This window comes from Cavia porcellus, unplaced genomic scaffold (assembly GCF_034190915.1).
Source record: "Cavia porcellus strain 051 isolate PalLab524CR breed Dunkin Hartley unplaced genomic scaffold, mCavPor4.1 scaffold_30, whole genome shotgun sequence".
NCBI classification, from domain to species: Eukaryota; Metazoa; Chordata; class Mammalia; order Rodentia; family Caviidae; genus Cavia; species Cavia porcellus.
In genome coordinates this window covers 7772146-7794803 of record NW_026947513.1, presented here as the reverse complement: position 1 = coordinate 7794803, position 22658 = coordinate 7772146, and the positions used below count along the sequence as shown (strand labels likewise).

Sequence of the window (22658 nt, the reverse complement as noted above, 5' to 3'; positions counted from 1 at the left end):
CCACCACCTCAGGTGCCCAGCTCTGGCTTCCCTGCCCCCAGCAGAGTGCAAGCTGATCTCTGCTTCAAACCCCTCTTTCCCTTGTGAGTCACCTCAGCCCACACCCCTCACCATGCCCTATGGGCTCAGTCCCTGTCCCCTCGCCACCCTTGTCAGCCGCAGGTCCTGCTCGCTTCTCCCTGGACAGACCTGAACTGCTCTTCTGCAGATCCTGCCTACCTTCCTTCCTCCCTTTCCCTTTCAGACCTCTGCTCAAATGCTGGCTTCCCTTGTGGCCTGTGAAGGCAGTGACTTTGTCCCAGTCATCTCTGTCTCCTGCTCTGTCACTCTCCAACCTGAGTTCCTTCAGAGCTTTACCGTCGTGGGCATCATGAAGCCTACATAGATTTGCTTGCTGATTTGCCTGTTGATGATCTCTCACAGTGGACACAAGCTGTGCAGGGCCAGGGCCCTTTATCTGCTGAGTTCTAGTTCCCAGCAGAGTGCCCACATAAATTAGGTGCCTGAGGGAATCCATGAGCTTAGCCAAGGGGGAAGGACAGTTTCCTCATGCTTCTCTGTGACCGTCATCACACAGCAGTCACACAGCCACAGCGCGCTGACGCCCTCCTAGCGAAAGTGTAAGGAGGTGGGAGATGGCTGTGGTCCCCTGCACCCCCGTGACAGCTTCCCAGCTGGGACCCCCTTGAGCACCACGCTGCAGGCTCAGCTGGCTGCTTCACCTTTGTCACCCTGGTAAGCTCAGCTTCACCTTCACTGAGGAGTCTGGGGTTCCCTCACGGGACCCCAAGCCCACGGGCCAGCCAGCCCCACCACGCTCCACTGCCACCCTCCATGACTTTCTGACACAATCACACCCATACTTCAACAGCCAGGCCCAGTTCTGCCTCCCCTCCATCCCTGCCCTGGAAATCCGCATGGGAACACAAATATGCACTCATTTAATTTTATATCCTTGATCAGAAATGAACTCTCCACTGGTAACCCCTCCAAGTTGCTACCTCTCTGAAGGTGTGTATTGTGTTCAGTCCAATGAAATAAAGATGGAGCACCTGCTTGGGACTGGTTTCGTAACTCTAAGGCTGGAGGCTTGAAGGTACAGACCCCAGGGCCTCTCTCTAGGGTGGTCACATGGGAGGCGAACAAGTGCCCACTGACTATCGTCACTCTTCACTACTTTGTGTCTGCACTATGTGACCTGCTTTTCCTGGGCATCTAGTTGAATTTCCCCTACTCTCTTGTCTTGTTTACAGAAGAGATCACTAGTCCAGAGAGGAAGAATAACTTGTCTACTGTCACATGGCTGAAAATGATGGAACTGGTAGATAAACCTGGATAGTTTGCTTCCCACACATACCTATTGAACTCTTCTGCTTTATGAGATTGTGAAGCTATTTATTTACTTATTTTAAGTCATTCATCATAGAAAAAGGCTACCGAGCCAACTCTGTGTGTTCCTTGGATACCTTGGTGGGCTTTTTCACACAGAAGGTGACATTGGATCAGAGACTTGGAGGATGGGCAGTACCTTTGGTCAGAGCAGGGATAGAGGCAGGGTATCCGGGCAGAAGAGAAACCCCAGCCCCAGCACACAGGGAGACCCACACCCTGATGCGGGAGTGGGCTGTGTCTGCATCCCCCAGAGAAAGGGGGTACAGTTGCTCATTGCTGTCTGCCCTGAGGAGGAGCTGTGGGCCAGCAGCATGCTTGCTGTGTGTTTGTTTGGAGGTGAAATCTCAGGTAGGACACAGGCGATCCAGGTTAGCAGCATACTGCTGAGGGTCTCAGGGCCACAGCAAAGGATGTGAGGCCTTCTAGCATCTACCTTTGTGGCCATTTCTGCGTTAAACAAGAAACTCTTGGAAAACACTTCCTTCTTTTCCACTCTCCTTTCTTGCCCATCCCAAATTCCTTCCTATCTTCAGATTGCATGCACTGGAAGCATGAGTTATCATAACAAAATTCCATGACAACAAAAGGATGGAAAGTTAAGTCACATGTTAGAGCCAGACCTGACTTATCTTTATGGGAGGAAAAAAAGTTTTTGCAGTAGAGCTGTTCAAACCAGTGACATGATGATAGTTTTTCTAATTATAAGCTGTATATTTGGCACTTTAAAAAGTAAAAACCAACCCATAGACCCAGTCCCCCAGTTAATCACAGTAGTCTGAATTTTTCAGTAATAACATTAATTAGTGCCTAGCATCTGCATTGCCCTTTGCAAGTTTCAAAACACTTTTTCCATGCACACTGTCTCATTTAATCCTCGCAGTAGTCCCACAGGAAAGACGGTATTATTTTCGTCCTTTCCTTGACAAAGAGGGAAACTGACTCTTGGGAGTTTGTTTAACTAGGAGTCCAAACTTCTGGATTCCGTCGACTTTGCTGTGCTGCCTCGCTGAAATATGCTAATACAGTCCTAACCCAGGTTCTAAATTAGAAGAGATACTTTTTTTACAGTTGAATTTTTATCGATGTGAATCATCCCTTTTCCTTCACCCACTGGACTTGGTCTCTTTGAAGCGGATTGGGCTGCGCTGAGCGGCCTCAGAGGCCCTGGTGGAGGCTGCTTCCTTCTCCTCGCCTGCACGGAAGTGTTCAGAGCTTTTCTTCTCTTCTTTCTTCCCTGCAAAAGGAGTACATGTACCTGGTAAGAAATTCAAACAGTGTAAAAAGGTTTAGAGGGAAGAATTAAGTTCCACCCACCCCAGACTTCTGGTCCTTTTCCCAGAAGCAAACGTGTACAGCAGCTTCTTATGTCTTCTTCCAGAAATACTCTGCACACAGAAGCCTCAAGTTTAGCCTCTCATCTTCATGTGCAAATGAGAGGATACTAGAAACTGCCTTGTACTCATTAGCAATGCAGTAGAGATTTTTCTGTATCAGTACGTATCGCATGACCTTATTCTTTTCAAGAGCTCTGTGGCGTTCCATAGCTCAACTGTCCATAATTTATTTAATTTTTCTTCTGATGGTGGTCATATAGGTCATTTCTAGTCTTTTCCTTCTGACAAAAAGGCTTCACCGATTACCTTTGTACAGGGGTCTCTGTGCACACATAAAAATGTGTTTGGAGAATAACTTACCAGGCGTGGAATTTACTTTATTCTCAAGACTCTTGGTTGTAAATATTCCACAGGCTCGCGAGTAACCATTTCATCTCCCAGTATCCTTTTTTGGGGGGAAGTTCTGATTTGAATGGTTTTGGTTAGAAAATAGGATTTTTATTCTTAGGCTTTTGCTTCAAAGAAACTAAAACACTTGATCACCACTGCCTGTTTAATGCCTTGCATTTGGGAAGCTTTGTTGAGTTGCAGTGTTGCAGCTTCACTCCCGAGGTTGAAGATCTTCCTCGCTCTTCCCCTGGTTTCATTCACAGTGGTTCCTTACATGGAGACCGAGTAGCCTCTCACATGTGGGCTAGAGGCCTCAGTGGCACTCCTGGGGGTGTTGGAAGTGCATCCCAAGTAGGGCTTTGTTACAGGAGCAGAAGCCCTTCCACAAAGCAAGGCTTCTGTGTCAGGGCTGGGGAACCAGAGAAAGGACTGTGTGAGCCCCTCAACCCTTCCCACAGAGGGATGAGATTCAAAATATTTAACAAGCAGTAAGGGGCTCTTGGGGCCCCAAGCCACTTCACCAAGGGCCAGCCTGAGCGCTGACACAGGGTGGCTGTGGAGGCCACAGCTGAGCCAAGTGTGGCCTGCGGGAGGGGTCGGGGAAGGAATTCCTATTAAAGGACCTTGAAAGTTCAAAGCCAGGTTGCTTATCTGACCAACACGGGAATGCTCAGCGTTTTAGCAGCCAGTGGCCCTGTGTAGGCGGCCCCTGGACATCCGCCACAGCCCTCTTGGGATACCTGTGAGATGCAGTTAGTTCATAGTGAGGAAACCAGCTTTGAATCACAGCTGGGCCTCTTCTTAGCTACTTAGCTTTCAACCAGACATGCATGTTTTGTTGTCTGCAAATGAAGGCATCTGCACTGTTTAATATCCAGCACCTCTTCTTGCCTTAAAATTTGAAAAAATCAAATTACATTGCTTTCATAGCATTTTGTTTGTTTGTTTGTTTGTTTGTGGTTTAACAATGTCTAGTTTTCCATCCTAATTCAAGAAAAGCCAATGAAATAGATTTGGGGGCAGGATGACCCCTCCCCCAGAGTGACCATTGTTTGGCTTAGCAGTGTGGTGCACAGAGAGTCATGGAAAGTGTGGGGAGAAAGGGAAACAGGTTTGAATCCTGACATGGCCACAGTTACGTTTATTCATTCATTCACCAAATATTTATTTTCAAGTGCTTGGCACTGTTCTGAACTCTGGGATTGGAATAGAGAAGGAGATGAGTTTTCTCCTCTCATGGAACATATGGAAGAAATTACCATTAAATGTCTTTGGAACTAAGTTTTCCTGCCTATAAATTCTGTAATGGTGGGTGGCACTGGTATGATCATTCCCCATTGCACTGCTGTAACAGACATCACTAATGCAGTACAGATGGTCCCCAACTCATGATAGTTTGACTTATGGTTTTCCATGTTCCCATGTACAAAAGCATATCCTTACGGCCGTTCTGTTTTTCATTTTTCAGTATTTAATAGATTACATAAGCACTATATTATAAAATAAGCTTGTGGTTTAGTTGAGATCACCCAATTGTTGGCAAATATAAATGTTCTGACCACATCTATAGTATTGAATTTTTGACACCTAACTTTCGCCATTAACATTTATTGGGGTACAACCCCATCAGAAGTTCAGCGGTCTGTCTATATCCCTCCCAGCCGCCACATTCAGGTACTAGACAATATGTCTGTATGTTTTCCAGGGCAAGATGAATTTTTACAGTCCTTCCTGTTCCATAATTCCATTCTTGTTAATTACCTCTAATTATAATGGAAAGGCATTTTGCCAAGGGAAAATTACAATAGGCCTCCAAATTGTAGAACTATGAAAACAACAGATTTTATAAAAAAACAACCATTACTGTAGTTTGGTGGATGCAAAAATATGAGTTTATGTAAAACTATTTTAGATCTTTGGGTCTGAGGTTCTCCCCTGCACAGTCTTGGTGCAGGTGCTCTCTCTCATTTGACCTGCTGTGCTTGGATCCTTGATAAGGGTGGTACTCGATTATTAGGAACATCGTTTCTAATTCCTTCTACTTTGGAAGCTTCCTTCCTGAAATCTCTACCAGCAGATTCAACTTTTATTTGCTTTGCTTAGTGTTTCTGCTATGTACTAGATAACAGCAGTCACCCACAGAAGCTTTCCTGGGGTCTAACATGACCATCTGGTCTCTTCTGCTCCATTCCACACAGCGGAAGCCAAACAATGACTGAGCTGATGGCAATCTCTTTGGGGAATTTTTTCCTCAGATTCCAAATACACCTTTGCAATATTGTTTTCATTTTGATTCCCATCATCAGGCTAAAAGCAGATCAACAAGTCCAGTGTGCCCAAACTGAGCTCAGATTGCATAAACAAAACAAAAACAAATAAAAAATGGGGGAAAGGAAGGGTGTTTCTGGTGGAACTGATAACTTTGCCCTTTTGGGGATCCAAATTCCCCTCTAGGTAAGTATAGTAGAGGAAAGTGGGTTATTTAATCTTATTAAATACACATATACATGCACAATCACAGGGCTGAAATTCTGAAGTCTGTTCTTGTGAAATTATTTAAAACCAAAGGTGCTTTTCTACTTAGTGAGTTTTTTTGTTTCCTTTTGGGAAATAAAATCTGGAATGTGTGGCACACGGGGTGATGCACCCGCAATTTGTGTCAATCTTGGTATTTGGTGACTCTCATAGAAGCCAGCTTTTCTGCCTCCAAGAACCCCCCAGAAATAGACTGTTCCATCATTTAATTTGGGGTATTTAAGTCAAGGAACATTTTAAGAAAGAGAAAAGTATCCTTATTCTCCTCTTGGGATAAGTGAGCTCTCTTTTCTGGTGAGAGAAATACAAAAACAGAAAATTAGACTTTGTCATGTTGAAGGCAGTAGGCACTCCAATGTAGAACTGAAATAACTCAGTTTTCCCCTTAAGATCTGTTATGGACATCTGTCTTGTTCGTAGCTCAGCTGCGCTAGGATAGTGGAGTAGGTTGTTGAGACATTGAAGAAATACCTGGAGACAGCTTGTGAGAGGGAGCTGCATTAACTACAGCTTACTAACAGGTACACGCAGTGGAGGAGACGTTTCTTGGGGAAGGGTCCATGAGAAGCACATTGGGGTCTGGTAATAATCCTCGGGAGATCTGCAGAAGGCACCACGCTCAAGGACAGCACCATTCCGGAGGCTCGGTGTCACCCTGCTGGTTGAGCATTCATGGGGAAGTATTTGAGTGTCCAGTGGTGGCTAACTGGATTGTAGCTCATGCCCTGTCTATAACGCTCTGTTCTGCATGGAAAAGGGTTATAGATCGGGCTCCGGGAACAGCGACATCCCTAGCTTGATTTGTTCTGCTATATGGCTGGCATTCATTCCAAGGAGTAACTAACTGACTTAGTGTGTGGCCAAGCAGGCAGGTCTTGTTGCGGTTTCCCAGTGCCCAGTGTCCCTTAGATAACACTTCTCTGAAGTCCAGTTGGGTATGCTTGCCATGTCCCTTGCTTGGCAGAAGTCACAGAAATGCAGAGTGGCATTCCAGGCACACTGTACTAAATGCTTTATTTTTCTCTTCAGGGTGATTGAACAGTCCTATGTATTCAGGAACCACAGAAAATAATTCTCCTACACTTATGAAATAAAGTGGACCCCTCACCAGTTTTAAGGGGTGTGGTTAGTAGTTCTGGTGTAGGGTAATGCATTGAGTTTACATGGGAAGCCCACAGCACACAAACAGAAACAGTGAAGCTTTAATAGTGTTAATTCTGAAACCAAATTGCCTGAGTAGAAGCCAGCTCTGCTTTCACGATTTGTTTTTGGTAGTACTGCCGATGGAACCCAGAAGTGCTCTACCACCCAGCCACATTCCTCTACCTTTTGCTTTTTACTCTTAAGATAGGTTATTTTGTTTTTTGATCCTTCCCTAAATCATCCAGGGAGGACTTGAACTTGGGATCCTCCTGCCTCAGCCTTACTCAGTGCTAGGTTTACAGACATGTACCATCACACCCAGCTACCCACCTCTTCTTATTTAACTTTCTTCAAGGTTTAATGTTGCATCCGTTGGATAGGCATAATAAAAGCACCCACTTTCTAGCTCAATGTGAAATTTAGTGAAATTATCCTTGCATCATGCTTAGCAGGTTGCCTGGCATATACTCTGTGTTAGTTACTGTTTTGGCAACTATGCCTCTATTTCCCCCTCTCTAGGCTGAGCATGAGAATGAGAATTAAATGAACTACTTTATTGAAAATATTTATAGCAGTGTCTGGATCATCATGAGGGCTACGGACCTGATAACCCATCTTTAAGCACACATTAAAAATGTTCTCCTTACATCTGCCATTAAGGAGGCAGTATATAAAATGGTTAAGAGCCTAAGCTTGAAACCTGAAATTGGACATTACCACTTTCAAACTTTGCGAATTTAGCCCTGAGCTTTCTGTCCTTAGAATGAGACTAATCGTACACTCTCCTTTACAGGGTTTTGAAAACTAATGAGGAGAGTCTTGACGAAGTGCTTAGCGTGGTGCTGGGCATACATTCGGTGTTCTGTGGATGTTTGCTCATATCTTTAGGCCATCGCATTGAAATGTTTGACTGCAGCCAGGCAGAGGGTGCCAGGAAGTGTGGCTGGGGAAAGAGTGCTTTCCTGGGCATAACGGGAAGGTGGCTGTTTTGCTGTTTGCAGATGTGGTTGCCTTCCTCGACTTCCCGTACGCCTCCAGTGGTGAAAACACCGGCATCGTGAAGAAGCTCTGGAGGTTTCAGAACCGAGAGCTGGAGGCCACCCGATGCCAGCGGACGGATTACCCAGTGTAAGGGTGGGCACACCAGGGGCTGGTGGGGCAGTGCTTATGTTGTCTGAGGGCTGCAGTGGTCTCCTGGAAGGATTCTGTAGGAGGGCTCATCCTCCCCAAGGTGCTTCCCACAGATGTTAGGGTCTGCACTACTTAGACCGAACCTAAAAACTGGAATCCTCAAAGTACTCTTGAATTATTCTTGCACCTGGGAACCCCCGTCTGTCTGAGTCTTTACATGTTGGTCTCAGGCAAGCCAGAGTAGGCAGTAAGGCAGCCCAAGGCCTTGCAAAGTCTCAGGGGCAGCCAGCCAGAGCCAGCACACACTGCAGCTTGGCTTTGTCTCTTCTGCCTGGAAGATTGGATGAGCTGCTTGAACTCTTGCAACTTCTGATCTCCTCCATTGATTTTAGCAAAATCCACATATAGCTATTTTTTCCTCTTGCTGGATTGAAGATGCTACACATGGTTCCTGGTTCACCTCAGATCAGATGGATTTAGCAGAATGATTTAATTCTTCCCATGTTCCTGGCTGCAGAGAGATCTTGAGTCACTTTACTGAGCGTATGTTCTTGCTAAGCTTCCTTGTAATAACTTATCTTCATGAGCTTGCTCGGCTGGGTGGGTCAGGAGGGAGCTATGTGACACCATCTGCTTCATATCCTGCCACTGATTTTGAGGCCAGATTATAAAGCCCCAGATATTCTAAAGGGCTTGTTTGGCTATTTCCCCCAAGGAGCCCAGGGCCACTTCCACTTTAATTCAAGCTGTGAGTTGGTCACGGTGGTAAATGGAGACAACTCAGTGCATTTCTTTGACCTTGAATCCTGTTTTGTGTGTGAAGCGAACTCATTCCCAGCTCTTCATCTTTGAACTGCTGGTCACTGTCACACGTGTAACATCAAGCAAGTGTTCTGCAAGTATTTGCTGAGTGATTGATGGATCACATAGCTCGGATAAGTGTGTCTTAGTCAAGTGGACCATTATTACTTTATTTTCACTCCGCAAATTACAATTGTACCAAATCTTTTTCCAACTAAAACAGCCACAAGTCCTGGAATAGAATAGATAAATTGTTTCATATTGGTCAGCCAGAACTGTGATACTGAACAACCTGGTACGAGCATTAAAATACTGTATGTGTGTCCTAATTATCACACAGTGATGCCATTTGTGGATTGTTACATTTTTCTACCTTAGGGCTTTTTATCTTTGAAAGAAGCAAAATTGTTCAAAAAGCCCTAATTATGTTTTTTCCTTTTAATCATAGGTATTTGAATAGATCCTTATCAAATCACCTCTTATTAAAATCCAAATTTTTATTCTACATCTGCCTTTGTAAGCCTTTTAAGATCCCAGAGAGGCTCTGAAACAGTTTTTGGTGCAGGTTAGAATGCCTGCTCCTTCTGTACAATGAAGCTTAGCTCTCATCTTTGCAGTTACTATAACTACATCCTTTGTCTCAAGAATGAGGCTTTGCAAGCTGATCTCCCATGATGAACACTAAGACAAACCCATCCCTTCATTGGAAAGAAAGCAATTTACTCGGTCATTGTTAACTATAATTACCTGTTCTTGGATGATATCAATCTGCAGAATTTTTTTCTCCTTCAGGTTTACTGTTTCATTGTGGCTTTATTTACTCCATTATTGCAAGGCCAATCTCTGCGGGGTTCTGTACTTCGTTGATTCTAATGAGATGTATGGCACACCTTCTGTGTTTCTTACTGAGGAAGGTGAGTATAAAACAGAACCTTTAAAGTGTTATGGTAATTTTCCTATGTCGTGTCTACTGGCAAATACATCTGTCTATAATAAGAAAGATATCGTTGGTGTAACAACTCAACAAGCTGGTGTTTGCTTTTAAATTAGTCAGGGGCAATTGAAGGATCATTGTTATCATGCTATTTACTTAAATATGTAATAAAGTAAAGTAGGAGTGGGGATGAAAAAACTTATTCTTAAGATACAAACAAGTTGATTAGTTGGGGTAGATGCAGTAAAGAGAGGTTAAAGAGAAGTTGTGGAATTAAGACAACTGTAAAGGTTGGGAAAATAAATCTAGATGGGTCTTGGACTCCAGCTGTTTTACAAGCTGTGTGTATGTATGTACACGTGTGTTTGCACTTGTGTGCATGTATGTGTGGATATTTTTGTATTTGGAAGAAACAAACTGGCTACTATTCATGCCAGAAAGACTATGTTAGCCAAATGTGAGCTTCAAATTAAACTTTTTCCCCTAGAATCTTTTTTAAAAAAGTCTTATTTACAAAGAAATGCACTTAGAAGTGTACTTTTGACTTTGGTTTGTTTTCTATGTGATTTAGTCTTGTAGTTGAAACTGTTGAAAAGGTGCATCTACTTCATTTACTCCTAGGTATGTTTTTGTCATATTCATAAGGTTTAATTTTTCTTTTAGGTCATTTGCATATTCAAATGCATCTTGTCCAAGGAGAAGACCTTGCTGTAAAAACTAAATTCACTGTCCCTCTGAAGGAGTGGTTTCGGCTGGATATCTCTTTTACTGGAGGCCAGGTATTTGAATATTTCATCTGCAAATCATTTTCATTTTTTCACTTAAGATTAAGCATGGCTGTGATGGCAGGGAGCAACAAAATCTGCAAGCAAATTTGCAGTAAATGATAGACTCTCTTTACAACTCTGCACTTGCTAAATCAAACTTTTATAGATGGAAGTTTAAATCATAAGAATCTCATCCCATTTAATTAACTTTTAAAGTGCTTCCTTAGGAGTATATTGTGAATGAGTAAATAATAGAGCGAGTTCTATAGCCACAATTATCTGAGCAATTCACTGCTTTTCCCCCAGGGAGATAAATGCTAAAATGGTATTGGCCATGTTTATATTGCATATTATCAGATCCACAACTTCAAAAAAATAAACCAAACAAAAGAGGAAATTTATTGGCTAGTTCAGTTAAGAAATGGTTTGACTCTTCTTGGCAGCTGAAACAATTACTGCGTTTTGGCATTAAATGAATTCATAATAAGCAGTAAACATAAATGATCATTCCAGTGGGTACGTAAAACATTGCATATAACTGTTTCAAACTCTGATAACACAGATTTTATGGATTATGGCAAATCTGTCGTTATAATTGAAGACACTTCCATTTCTCCACATACTGGATACCAGTATACACCTTTTTCTGCTTACTTTATTTTCCCATCAGCTTTTCTTATTGATTCATGCCTTTCCTGTAACCAAACTGAAAGAGGTATTTGGTTTGTCTTGTGCATTAGATAATACACGGTCTTCCCTTGATGTTTAGGTTAATCACATTTCCTTTACTTGAAGAGAAAATAAATCAGGTCAATTCTTGCTTCCTTTCTGGAGAGACTGTAAAATGTTAGCTGGGAGCTTCTATATGTTTGCTTGTTTCCTTGGAAATGTTAGGTGACATAGCTGTGGTCCACGTCCCCACTTCCCACATGTGTGAGCCTCGCTGCTGCTGTCCCCTGAGGAGGAGGTTGGCTCTACTCTGTGTCACTGAGACAGGCTTAGCCCATCAGAGCATATTCACAGATCTTATTTTGCACCTGCTGTATGTAAGGCACCAGGCTCCAGTGGCTTATAGACTATTTATGGAAGTCACATTAGGCACGTGAAGAGAAGTCATAAAGCAAGCTTAATTGCCAAATGATTCATAGTGATTTCTAGAAGGGAGACAACATTTCATGCTATGATGCTTAGGGAAAGTTTTGTGGAGAGAGTTCATGTTTGGGGAGAATTCAGATGGGAAAGAGGAGGGAATATTTAAGCATGCTATTGGGAGTTAAGGGATTAGCTAGTTTCATCTTTAGTCCCTTTTGTGTTGCTGTAGGGATTACCTGGGACTGGGTAATCTAAATGCCAAAGACTTTTTTTCTTATAGTTTTAGAGATAGGAACTGTTGCTTGCATCTTGCTGTGTCATGTCAAGGTGAGGACATCACATAGCAAGAGACTCTGCTAGCTCAGGGCTCTCTTTCTTTTATGAAGCCATAGTGCCATCCTGGGCACCCCACCAGCATGACCTCTCCTGGCTCTAATTACCACAGCTCCAAATGACATCAACATATGCATTTATGCATTAAGTTTCCAACACATGAATTTTTGAGGTACACGTTCAAACCACAGCAAATGGAGTAGAAATTTGCAGACTGTGGAAAACTAATAGAATAAAAAAATATGTCTTTTGAGCTAGAGGGTGCAGAATGCTGAATATCAAAGGATTTGTACAACTTGAAGGCAATGGGGTGTCATGGAAGACTTTTGGACAGACAAATGAAAATCCTTTAATCAGAGATATAAGTTTAAAGACAGAGTACTCAGTGAGTTGATTACAAAAAAATAAAAGTAGGAAGGTCAAAAAGATGAAAAGAAAGAAACGTTATTTTTTAGTGTACTTAGACTCTGACCCTGTTTTTTTCTGTGTCATCTAGTCTTCCCCCATATACATTAGTTCAAACCATTATTCATGATTCCCCCCCATAAAATCCACCTACATTGGGGCTGTCCTGCTGTCTGTTTTTACCAAATGGGCAAGTCATTTAAAGTAAATGATTGGATTCGGGAAGCAACTAGATTGAATCGTTTTCTTTTCTGAACCCATGTGCCGTATGGTAGGGCTGGGTTGGTTTTTAATGGGCTAGTCTGTCTTCTGTGAATGTTGTTTCCTCGCCTTTGAGACCGGAGCACAGGTTTGCTAAACACTTTCTGTGGAAGCAATGAGAGGGTAAAAGTGGCCCTGTAGTCCAGTGACTCATGCTGCAATCCAGGGTGCAGTAACATGCAAGAGGCAGCCCACAACATTCGTGGCAAAAGCACCGCTTCCTTTGAAATGACTGAGGAGTCTTGTGGCTTAGAGAGGGGAGGTGGGAGCAGCAGAGCATGAGAAACACACGACACCATCTCGTTTCCCCTCTAGGCTTTCTTGAAATCAGAATAAAATTTCAAAAACACTTTGTGGTGTCATACACATTTCCTTGCCTTTTTGTGCAACAAGATGTAAACACAAATGTGTCAAATGAACCTCGGCTTGGCGTTTGGGAGCGTCTGAAACCCACTTGCAGAAACTGTGTCTTAGATATTTTTAACCACACGCAGTCATTTGAGGAAACTAAATGTTTAGATTTAAACTGTCCCCTAAAATCTCATGTGTTCAGAGAGGGACTCTTGAAAGGTGATTGGATGGGGGGCTACCCTTACTCATCAGCAGAGTCATACACTGATGAGTTCATAGCTGAATGGGAGGGGTTGCTCGAACTGGACATTCGGAGGGTCTGTCTTCCTCCCTGGCTCCCTCCTTTTCTCTCTGCTTCCTGGTTGCGGAGGGGTGAGTGGCTTTCTTCTGCCCAGACTTCTCCACCGTACTGTTTCTGCCTTGGAGTCAGCTGACCATTGACTGAATCCCTAGAACCCCCTGAACCATAAGCCAAATTAAATCTCTCCTCAAGTTTCAGATACTGAGTATTTTGTCCCAGTGACAAGACAGTGATTAATACACTTAACATTATGTTAATTCTTAAGATTTGCACATGACTAGTAAACTGTTAAATTCATTTCTTCACAGTGATTGATCAAGTACAGACTATGTAACACAGTATATGTGTATGTAATTTATACCAAAGACTATATAATATGTTATATTAATATTAATAATGTAAAGGGTTGAGACATAACTTAATCCTTGTATCTGTCCCAACACAGATAGTGATAACCATCAGCACTGGACAGGATTTGAAGAGCTACCATAATCAGACTATTAGGTAAGTGTTATTTTTCTTTTCACTCAAAATTTGGCCGCATGAGGGTTAAGGAACTGTCACATTTTAGGGTTTAACATTAATGTTATTCCATACCTTCTCACTCAGCCCTTGCATGCATGGACTCTTCTCTACCCTGTAGCTAGTCTTTGTACTTTTCTTTTTTCTTTTACTGTGCACAAACTCTCCCGATTTCCCCCACAACCTTTTTCGTTACTAAGCAAGGAAAACTAGTCCTCTCTCCATGTCTCATTGTAAATTCTTCCTTTCATGGCGCTTCATAATTCATTTTCTTTGAAAATTATCTTCTATGAAGGCTTCAGAAAAAAAAATAAATCAAAGGATTAATGTTGCTTATTGAGAATGGTCGGTAACTTTGGCTTAGCATAAAGCATAAAAGCAGACAGACTTCATATTTATGTTTGTAATCTAGATTGGAAATGTATGCAACTATTGATATTGGTGTAACTTTTCATCCTTATGTAACCATTCTCTTCAAGAGCTATGAAAACTGACAACTGCGTTTTATAATTTTTTAATTTGCTCCCATGTGCACATATATTGGTGGATTTTTTGGTACCAGAACCACACGGCGACCTTCATTAAGAATGTGAGATACTCCAGCATAGCTGGATAATCTATGTATAATTGAATGTTTAAGAATAAGTGTAAAGATCAAAGATAAAAATTACCAGTTTTGTAATGTATAATTTAAAAAAATGTGTCAAGACAGCCAGGCACTAAGGAAGTGGTTTATTGCTTTGGTCTTCAGTCATTTCCCTGCAGCAGCAGGGTGATGTTTCTCCAGACAGGGCCGCAATACCGAGCCGCGCACAACCTGCATTCTCTCAGAAACTGACTATTAAAGAAATGAAAGCAGAGCGGGTGGAGGTTGGAAAGGAGAGGGATTCTCTTTCCTCTTCTGAAACCCATTCCTGTTTCCTACACTGCAGTCAAACTGATTGTAGGCTCGGGGTACCTAGAACAAGTCTTGGTTTCGTGGCTGGATTAAAGGATTAGAGCCTCACAGGAAGGCTAAGGAAGTGTTACTTAGCCCGCAAAGAGAAGGCCAGAAGTGACTGATAGCTGCATCCAGGCCTGGAGGACAAGGTGAAGGGCCCAGCCAGAGTATGAGAGCGGAGCACGGTGGGTTCCTGTCAGCTGAAAGCGTTGAACAGCCACAGGTTCCTGTTTTCTAACAGTGGCCATGGGGCTGCTGTGATGAGTTCAGGCACAGAGAAGCCCAGAGCCCCTGAAGACTCAGACCCTCTGCGGCCCTCGGGACACTCTTCCAGCCCTGTGCTCTGGGAAGCAGGTTTAAGATACTACCTGCCGACTTGTGTTTCAGGTCATGATGGCTGAAACGGCGGCTTTCTCCTTCTTCTTGTCACCCTGCCCCTGACTTAAGACAGTCATGACAACTGACTAAATTTCACAAGCTCCTTTTTGTTTCCTGTGTAAAGGCTTCCTTTTCTCTGAATCTTACAAATCTGGAGGCCAACATGAGTGAACTGTACACAGAATCTCTGTGTGATCTCAGGCTGCACTAGGGTGAGGTGCATGAGGGACAAGTCTTGAGCATAAAATTTGAAGAGTGCCCAGAAATCAGGGCTCAGGCTGCTGGAACCAAGTGCCAAAATAGTGGCTTTCACGGCAGAACTTCTCGGTTCTAGAGGCCTAAGATGGCAGTCTTGGCAGGGCCATGCCTCCCAGCAGGCACCAGGAAGAAGCCATTTTCTGGGCTTCCAGCACCTCCTTGGCTTTGGCAATGAAACTCCACCTTCAAAAGCTGCTCTCCCTGTGTCTGTCTGTGTCTAGATGTCCCAGTGGAAAAGGATGCTATTCGTGTGGATTAGGAGCCCACCTTTCCATGTTGCTCCCACCTTACCTAACTGCCTCTGCAATGACCCAGTTTCCAGTAAAGTCATCTGAGGTTGAGGGGTTCAGGTTTCAACATAGAATGAGGAGGGGGCACAGGTAAACGCCACAGCAATCCCAATGTTTAAAAATAATCTTCATATGATATTTTTAAAAATCAAAATGAATGCAAATAATCCATGATGAACAAAATATCCAAACATTAAATAAAGATCCCTATAAAATATGACCCTATAAAATTCTCGGGATCAGTAACTGATTTTTGAGTGCATACCAATTCAAAATCCCAGTCAAGGCATCAAATACCTCGGTATCCTTACCTAGTGCTACTGTCAGATGTGAGTGTGCTTTGTCACTGCCTCAGTGGCCTTTCTGTGCTCTTGGGGGCCCCATGAGTAGAACCAGGCTGTGCGGGATATGCAGATCTCTCCTGGGTCCCTGTGGCTAGGAATCCAAAATTTCATTCTTAGAGAGAACCTCCCTTTCATAGCGGGCCAGGCAGTTAAAGAACATCAAAGATCGCAGCCTTCCTGGTTGTAGATGTCCCAGGAAAGCCTCACAGCCCTCCTTCTGCTAATTCTTGCAGTGTAAACATAGCCTTGACTGTTAGGCATGAAAATGGTGTAGGAAGGCCATGAATTAAGTGCTTGGGAGCACAGTGCAGTGCACAAAGAAGAGGTTGTCAGGAATACTCAGTGACAGGTGATAACCTCAGGCCTCTGGAGTGTTGAATTCATTCATTCATTCATCACATTTATTGAGCATATATCATGTGCCAGACATAGTGCTTGAGTCTTGGAATAAAATGATAAACAAAAAATATACACTTCCCTGACTTCAGGGAGCTAAAAAAAATTTAGCAGGAGAGGAATACATTAAATAGATACATTCACAAGTAAATTTAAAATTGAAATTCTGGTGAAATGCTGGGATGGCCACAGATAGGGAGGGAGGATCAGGATTTAAGTCGTGCCCTGAGGACTTCTGCTGCAGATGAGAGTGACTGTCAGAGGGTCTGTCAAGGCAAGTTCCTCTAGCAGACAAGGGAGCCACGTGGAGTTGTTTCCTCATTCTGATTGATGCTGACCTCACAACCTTGATGATTCTTTCAGGCCACTGTGCTCCTCAGTAATAACCCAGGACCCTCTGCATCTAGATAAGAGTCTAGATAGTTCCTGGCACACTTGAGGTTTTCCGAAGAGATGGATTTGGGCTTTGAACAGACTGGCTCAGCTTTTATGTCAGTGAAATTGATGACCATTGAACAGTGCACACAGAACAAGGAATCTCTTGTGATTTTTGTGCAGACCCTGAGGATTTCAGAGGGAAAAATGTGGAAGCGTGGAGGTGGAGATGCATCTTGAGCTCAAGCCAGACAGATGTCCCGATGGTTGATAATGATGACAGTTTTAAAAGACTAGCATCTGGTGCTAAAGGGACTGAGTAATTTATTATCAGTTGAAAAACTCAGTGAATGCAGAGATCCTTTTAATAGATCCTTACCTGAAACGTTTTATATTAATTTAAAAATATACAACAGTTCCCTTCTTTCCTGAGGTTTTACTTTTTTGGAAAACGATGGTCAGTTGAGGTCTCAACATAGTAAATGGCAAATTTCCAAAATAAACAGAAGTCGTAAGCTGACCACCATGTGGAGTAGCATAATGAACTGGTGCCGCCCCACTTCATCACGTCTGCAATGTGATTCATCTCTTGGTCCAGCGTTTCCATGCAGCATGTGATACCTGCCTGTTTGTGATTTAGTATCTGGTTATCAGATCAACCATTGAGGGATAGGAGTACTTTTGTTCAGGTAACCCTGCTTTACTTAATTATGGTCCCAAAGAGCAGCCACTGTGTTGCTGGCAATGCAGGAATGCCAAAGAGAGGCCATAATGTGCTTTCTTTACTGTCCTCTCTTGTAACCACAGAAAGGTAAGTAAAGGGGCCATGGGTGTAACTCAGTGGCAGAGCACTTACATAGCATTGTGCACAGCCCTGGGTTCAGTGCCCAGCAACACACACACACACACACACACACAGTAAATGCAGTGATACGATGTTTTGAGAGAGACCACATTCATATACTTCTATTCCACTATATTGTTGTACCTGCACCACATTAACATTAGTTACTGTTAATCTTTCAGTATGGCTACTGCATAAATTAAACCGTATCACTTGTGTATGCATAAGAAAATGTAGTAGATGTAAGATTCAGTGTATCTGAGGCTTCAGGCAGCCACTGGGGGTCTTGGACTGTGTCCTCTGTGAAAAATGAGGGCATCTATAGATGTGTATATATTTGCCTATTTTTTTAGATAGGGTTTTTCCTTTGATCTGCAAATTGGAGTTCCCTGAGGCTTTTTTTTGCATAAATAACACTCAATTCTGTTTATTCCAAAAGAAAACAAAGACACTTGTGAAACTATGTGAGCCCAAAACTCGCCTAGGTTTCTTCAATTTATTTTCCCAAGCTTTTACAGTTGTCTAAATTCCACAACCATTTTTAGCAACCTGTTTATTGATCATCTTACAAAAATTACTTCTGGAGAAAAAAAAACTCTTCCCCACTCCTATTTTAAGTAAATAGGACCATTACAGTCACCAAACAATTTCCACTGGCAGATTTGAGAACAAACACATCTTACTCTTTTTAAGAGTAATTTGAAAAATGGGAACAAAAGCCCAAGAGTGGGCCAGATGTGGTGGTCCATGCCTGTAATCCCAGCACTTGGGAGGCTGAGGCAGGAGCATCAATTTCCAGGAGTTTGAGGCCAGCATGGGCCACCAAGTGAGTTTAAGGACAGCCTGAATTACATAATGAGACCTTGTCTCAAAAAACCCGAATTTTTTTTTTAAAGTCCAGCAAAGGACCAGGCAAATGATAACTGTAGCTAATAGTTATGGTGCCTACTGTGTCAATGCTATTACAAAAGCTTTGCTTATGTATTAAAAGTTGAGCATTTCTAACCAGAAAAATTAAAAATCCAGGAAGTTGGGAAGTCTGACAATTTTTGAGCACCTTGCCAGTTTGGGGAGCCATTTAGATGCTCAAAAAAAAAAAAAAAAAGTTCAGACTTCAGAGCATTTCTAAATTCAGATTTTTACATTAGATAAGTTTCATCTGTAAAAGTCTTTGCCAGTCTTGCAAAATTCAGAGACCTTCAAAATCTGGAGGGTCTCAAACTGGTTCCAAGCCTTCTGGACTGGGACACTCAGCCTGTAGTTGCTTGAACCCTCACATAGCCTGGTGGGTGGGCATCATTACCATTTCTATTTCTAAGATGGGGAAATGAAGGCTCCGGAGAGCACCCTGCAGTTGGGGGCATCCAGTGTGTCCCAGGCGTCAGCGAACAGGTTTTGGGATGAGTGGGGACCTCAGGTCACTATGGGTCTGTTTCGGGGATGTCCCTAAGAGAAATTCTACTGCAAGAAACTGATTCCCGTCATGGGGTGCCAGGCACAGCCTCATGGGAGTTGTTGGGTCATTCTAGTCTTTCCAGGGTTTTGAAAAGTGGAGTCAGTTCTTACTCTAGGAGCTAATGACTTCATAGTGGCCTGTGAAAAGGACAAAATTCTTCATCCTTTTCTAGTCTTCCTGAACTAAGATTCAGAAAAGACAAACCCGAGACAAAGCGCTTCCTTTCCATTTGGGTTGTGTGAGCGGGAAGCTGATGAAGTGTGCACTGGTTGCTGCGGGTTGCTGTGGCTGGAGCCTGGCCAGTTTTGCAGCCTCCCTGCTTCCAGTCCCGCCAGGCACACCTACCGGTGCCAGGCTCCCTCTCATGCTGGAGTAACGTGGGCTGCCTGGCTTCCATGGTCCGACGGGGCGTGCTTGCTGTGTTCAGGTCAGCCTGGCCCTGGCTTCCTGGGCTCCCCAGGCTGCTGGCGGCCCGCCTGACACTGCGTTTCCTTCCTCTGTGCGTCCATCTGGCCTCTGTGCTTTGTTCTCTTTCCTTCTCTGCCTGACTTCTCGCTTACTGCCTTGACCCTCCCCTCAGCCCCACTGTTCACATATGCTCTGCTCACACCTCGTCCCCTATTCCTATTTTAATTTTTAAATAGGCAACAACTACATACGATTTTTAAAATCAAAGCTAAAAAGGAAAGAAAGGAAAAAAGAAACAGCTACATGAAACTAATCGAATGCTCTGCTACCAACTCTGCCTCCAACTCCCACTCCCACCCCAAGCCCACGCCCACTGGTGGGGAAACACTTTTGTTAGTTTCAAGTGTGATTGAGAACTGTGATGAATGTTTGAATTTCAAAAAATTTCTCACAGTACAAGACACATTGCCATGAATCCCCTTCAAAATACTCCTCCACACTTGGAGCACCCTAACCCAGCAGTTGTGCGACTTTCTGCAGCAGTTCTGCAAGCCCTCTTTCGTCCGAGTCTTTTGCTACGCTGCTATGGCTGCTTTGATGTCCGGAATCTTTTCCAAATGTTTGCCTTTTATGATCATTTTGTCTTTGGAGAAGAGATAGAAGTTGCGTGGTGCCAGATCCAGTGAAAAGCTGGATGAGGACTCACTGTAATGTTTTTATGAGCGTGTCTTTCCGTTAGGTGGCGCTCAGCAGGAGCATGCACTGAATTTTTTTTTTTAAATCATACCTTGTAAAGACACTCAGGAAAGAGGAATTCCAGAACTGCTTCAGAAAGCAGCAGAAAGCGGAATGATGGGATAAGTGTCTTCAAAGTGGAGGAGAGTCTTTTGAGGGGGACTGATAGGAATGTGTCTTTTACTGTGATAATTGAAAAAAATTATTAGTACATGGTTACAGTACATATCGATTATTTTCATTGTGGGGAGTTGGTCCACATATATAATACATCTTAATTCTTTTTTAATTCCATTCTCTTCCCCTTCTTCCCCTAACCCTTCCAGCCATTTCTCGATCCCTTTCCCTTTTGCAAAAGTTTCCTCTCTGTTTCTATTTTTCTCTTTAATTTATTTGTACTTTGGGTTTCTTACATTTAGCTTGTGTATCTGATTTATTTTACATAATATTATAGTCTGAAGGTACATTCGTTTTCCTACAGATGACTCAAGTTTTTCCTTTTTATGGCAGAGTAATACTCTATATTATACTAATAATTTATATATAAATACCACATTTTCTTTTTCCATTTATTTGTTAATGGGCATGTAGGCTGCTTCCAAGATTTAGGTGTTATGAATCATGTGACTGCAAACATAGGTGTGCATGTCTTAATCCTGTTGGGAAAATATCCAGAAGGTGAATTAGCTAGGTTGAATGGATTACTATAATGTTTTTAATTTAAACATTCATCTTACGTTTTGAACATTCCTTATACTGAGTTTATGCAAATCCCTAAAAAAATACATTCTCCTCTTTCATAGATAAAAACTATATGTTCTGTCTTCATTTACTTAATATAAGGTGGGGATCTCTGAGGTGCTTGTTTCTCTCTTGAAAGCCGTGTGTCAGTAAAGCTCCTGTCCTGGGCTCGCTGGGTGGTTGGCCTGCCCTCTCTGGTGTACCCGTGATACCGTCTTTCATGAATGTCAGCACAGCTGCCAGGACCACGCACCAGTCCGCTCCCCCGTCCTTTTGTGATGCTCCAGACCCTCGGGGCTATGTGGATCTCTGGCCTTCCTCTGTGCTGACCTTTTTGTCTTTGCCCTTTATCCTTGCTGTAGCTTCCTCCTTGACCAAATTTACCTCCACCTTTATCCATCGTCTATATTTTAAGTTTATCCCCACCGCTGCTTGATATTCCTTCGGCAACTTTTTTTATTGTAGACTCAACTATTTCCCATTAAGACCAACAATTCCCCATAAGTCCATGGATTCCAAGCAGTGTCACCTATACCAGGAGTCAACACATGACTGTTTCCTGGAGGACGGGTGCTTTACTAGTTATGTTATGTCTTTGCCTAACCCTAATGATCTTGTAAGTGAGGAACCATCATTTCACAAAAGAAAATATTTTGTTTCCTTACCAAACCTTGGAACTGGACCACAGTTACCAGTCTGATAACTGGCAGAGTTGGGGCCCTCGTCCAAGTCCACCTGACCTCAGGGTGGTCTTTTCTGCTGAGACCCTGGGAGGATTTGTGTTAATTTGGGTTAAGTCAAGAAGGGTCAATGAAAGAAACTCTCTGGAAGCAATCTGTTTTCAGCCCAGGCTCTCCTGATCTTTTGCATTCTTCTCCAGCTTCTATGAAGATTTCCATTACAATGACACAGCTGGGTACTTCATTATTGGAGGGAGCAGGTACGTGGCAGGCATTGAAGGATTCTTTGGACCCCTGAAGTACTACCGCCTCCGCAGCCTGCACCCCACACAGGTGAGTGGGGGATCCGAGCCTGTACGGTGAGGGCTGTGCCATCGTGGGGCTCCGAACACTATGTAAACAAAAGATTTTTCTGGACCAAGCGTCAGCCCTGGCACCAAACATAATTAATGTTGAGGCTTCCCCTCAGCCAATGCAATAATAGATTTCTGTTAACGTTTGGTTCATTTAGTACTCATAAAATGGAAACCATTTACTTCCCCTGTTTTAATAACTACTAGCTTAATTATAGAGTAGATTTTTATCAGGCTGTTGCCTATCCAGTGATTAAGCTAATGAAAGGAGAGGATCGTAGTTATTTGGTAAAGCTTCTTTTCCTCGCTGTTATTTAAAGTATCAGGCAATCATGGCAAAGTAGAATCTCAGTGCTGTTTGTGGCTCTTGGCGGAAGCTGGCCTTGGGCACCTGCTTGGTTGGCTGTGGCTGTGCAGAGCTTTAGAGGGCTTTTTGTGTTTTGAGCTGAGCCTGCAGCACTGGCTTTACATCCAGACCCACTGCCCAGGGAACTTCCCAGGGCTCCGGGCCTGCTCCGGCAGGGTCGGGGAAGCAGGTCCCTCCCTGGACCTGCACAGCAGTGATGGCACCCGAGTTTGAAAATCCAAGAGTCACTACACAAAGTCATAATTAGGAAAAATGGGAAGCTTTACCACCATGGGTGACGTCCTAGAGCTACTGTTGAAAAGGAAAAAAGAAATTTGTGCAGTAAATCCTTACTGAGTACCTACTGCATGCCAGACTCTAAACTAGGATGATAGCTTTAAAAGTTGTTTGAGCCAGATGTG

General features: G+C 43.1%; 1 protein-coding gene across 1 annotated transcript in view; it reads left to right on the top strand.

The window, feature by feature from the left end:
- The window catches only part of Sel1l3 (SEL1L family member 3), a 99892-nt gene that overhangs the window by 15921 nt on the left and 61313 nt on the right, over positions 1 to 22658 (top strand). Inside the window, exons 3-7 of the mRNA XM_063240637.1 lie at positions 7796 to 7922; positions 9519 to 9640; positions 10324 to 10439; positions 13616 to 13674; positions 21738 to 21870. Coding sequence (XP_063096707.1) covers positions 7796 to 7922; positions 9519 to 9640; positions 10324 to 10439; positions 13616 to 13674; positions 21738 to 21870 — 557 coding nt within the window. The remainder of the gene's footprint in view (positions 1 to 7795; positions 7923 to 9518; positions 9641 to 10323; positions 10440 to 13615; positions 13675 to 21737; positions 21871 to 22658) is intronic.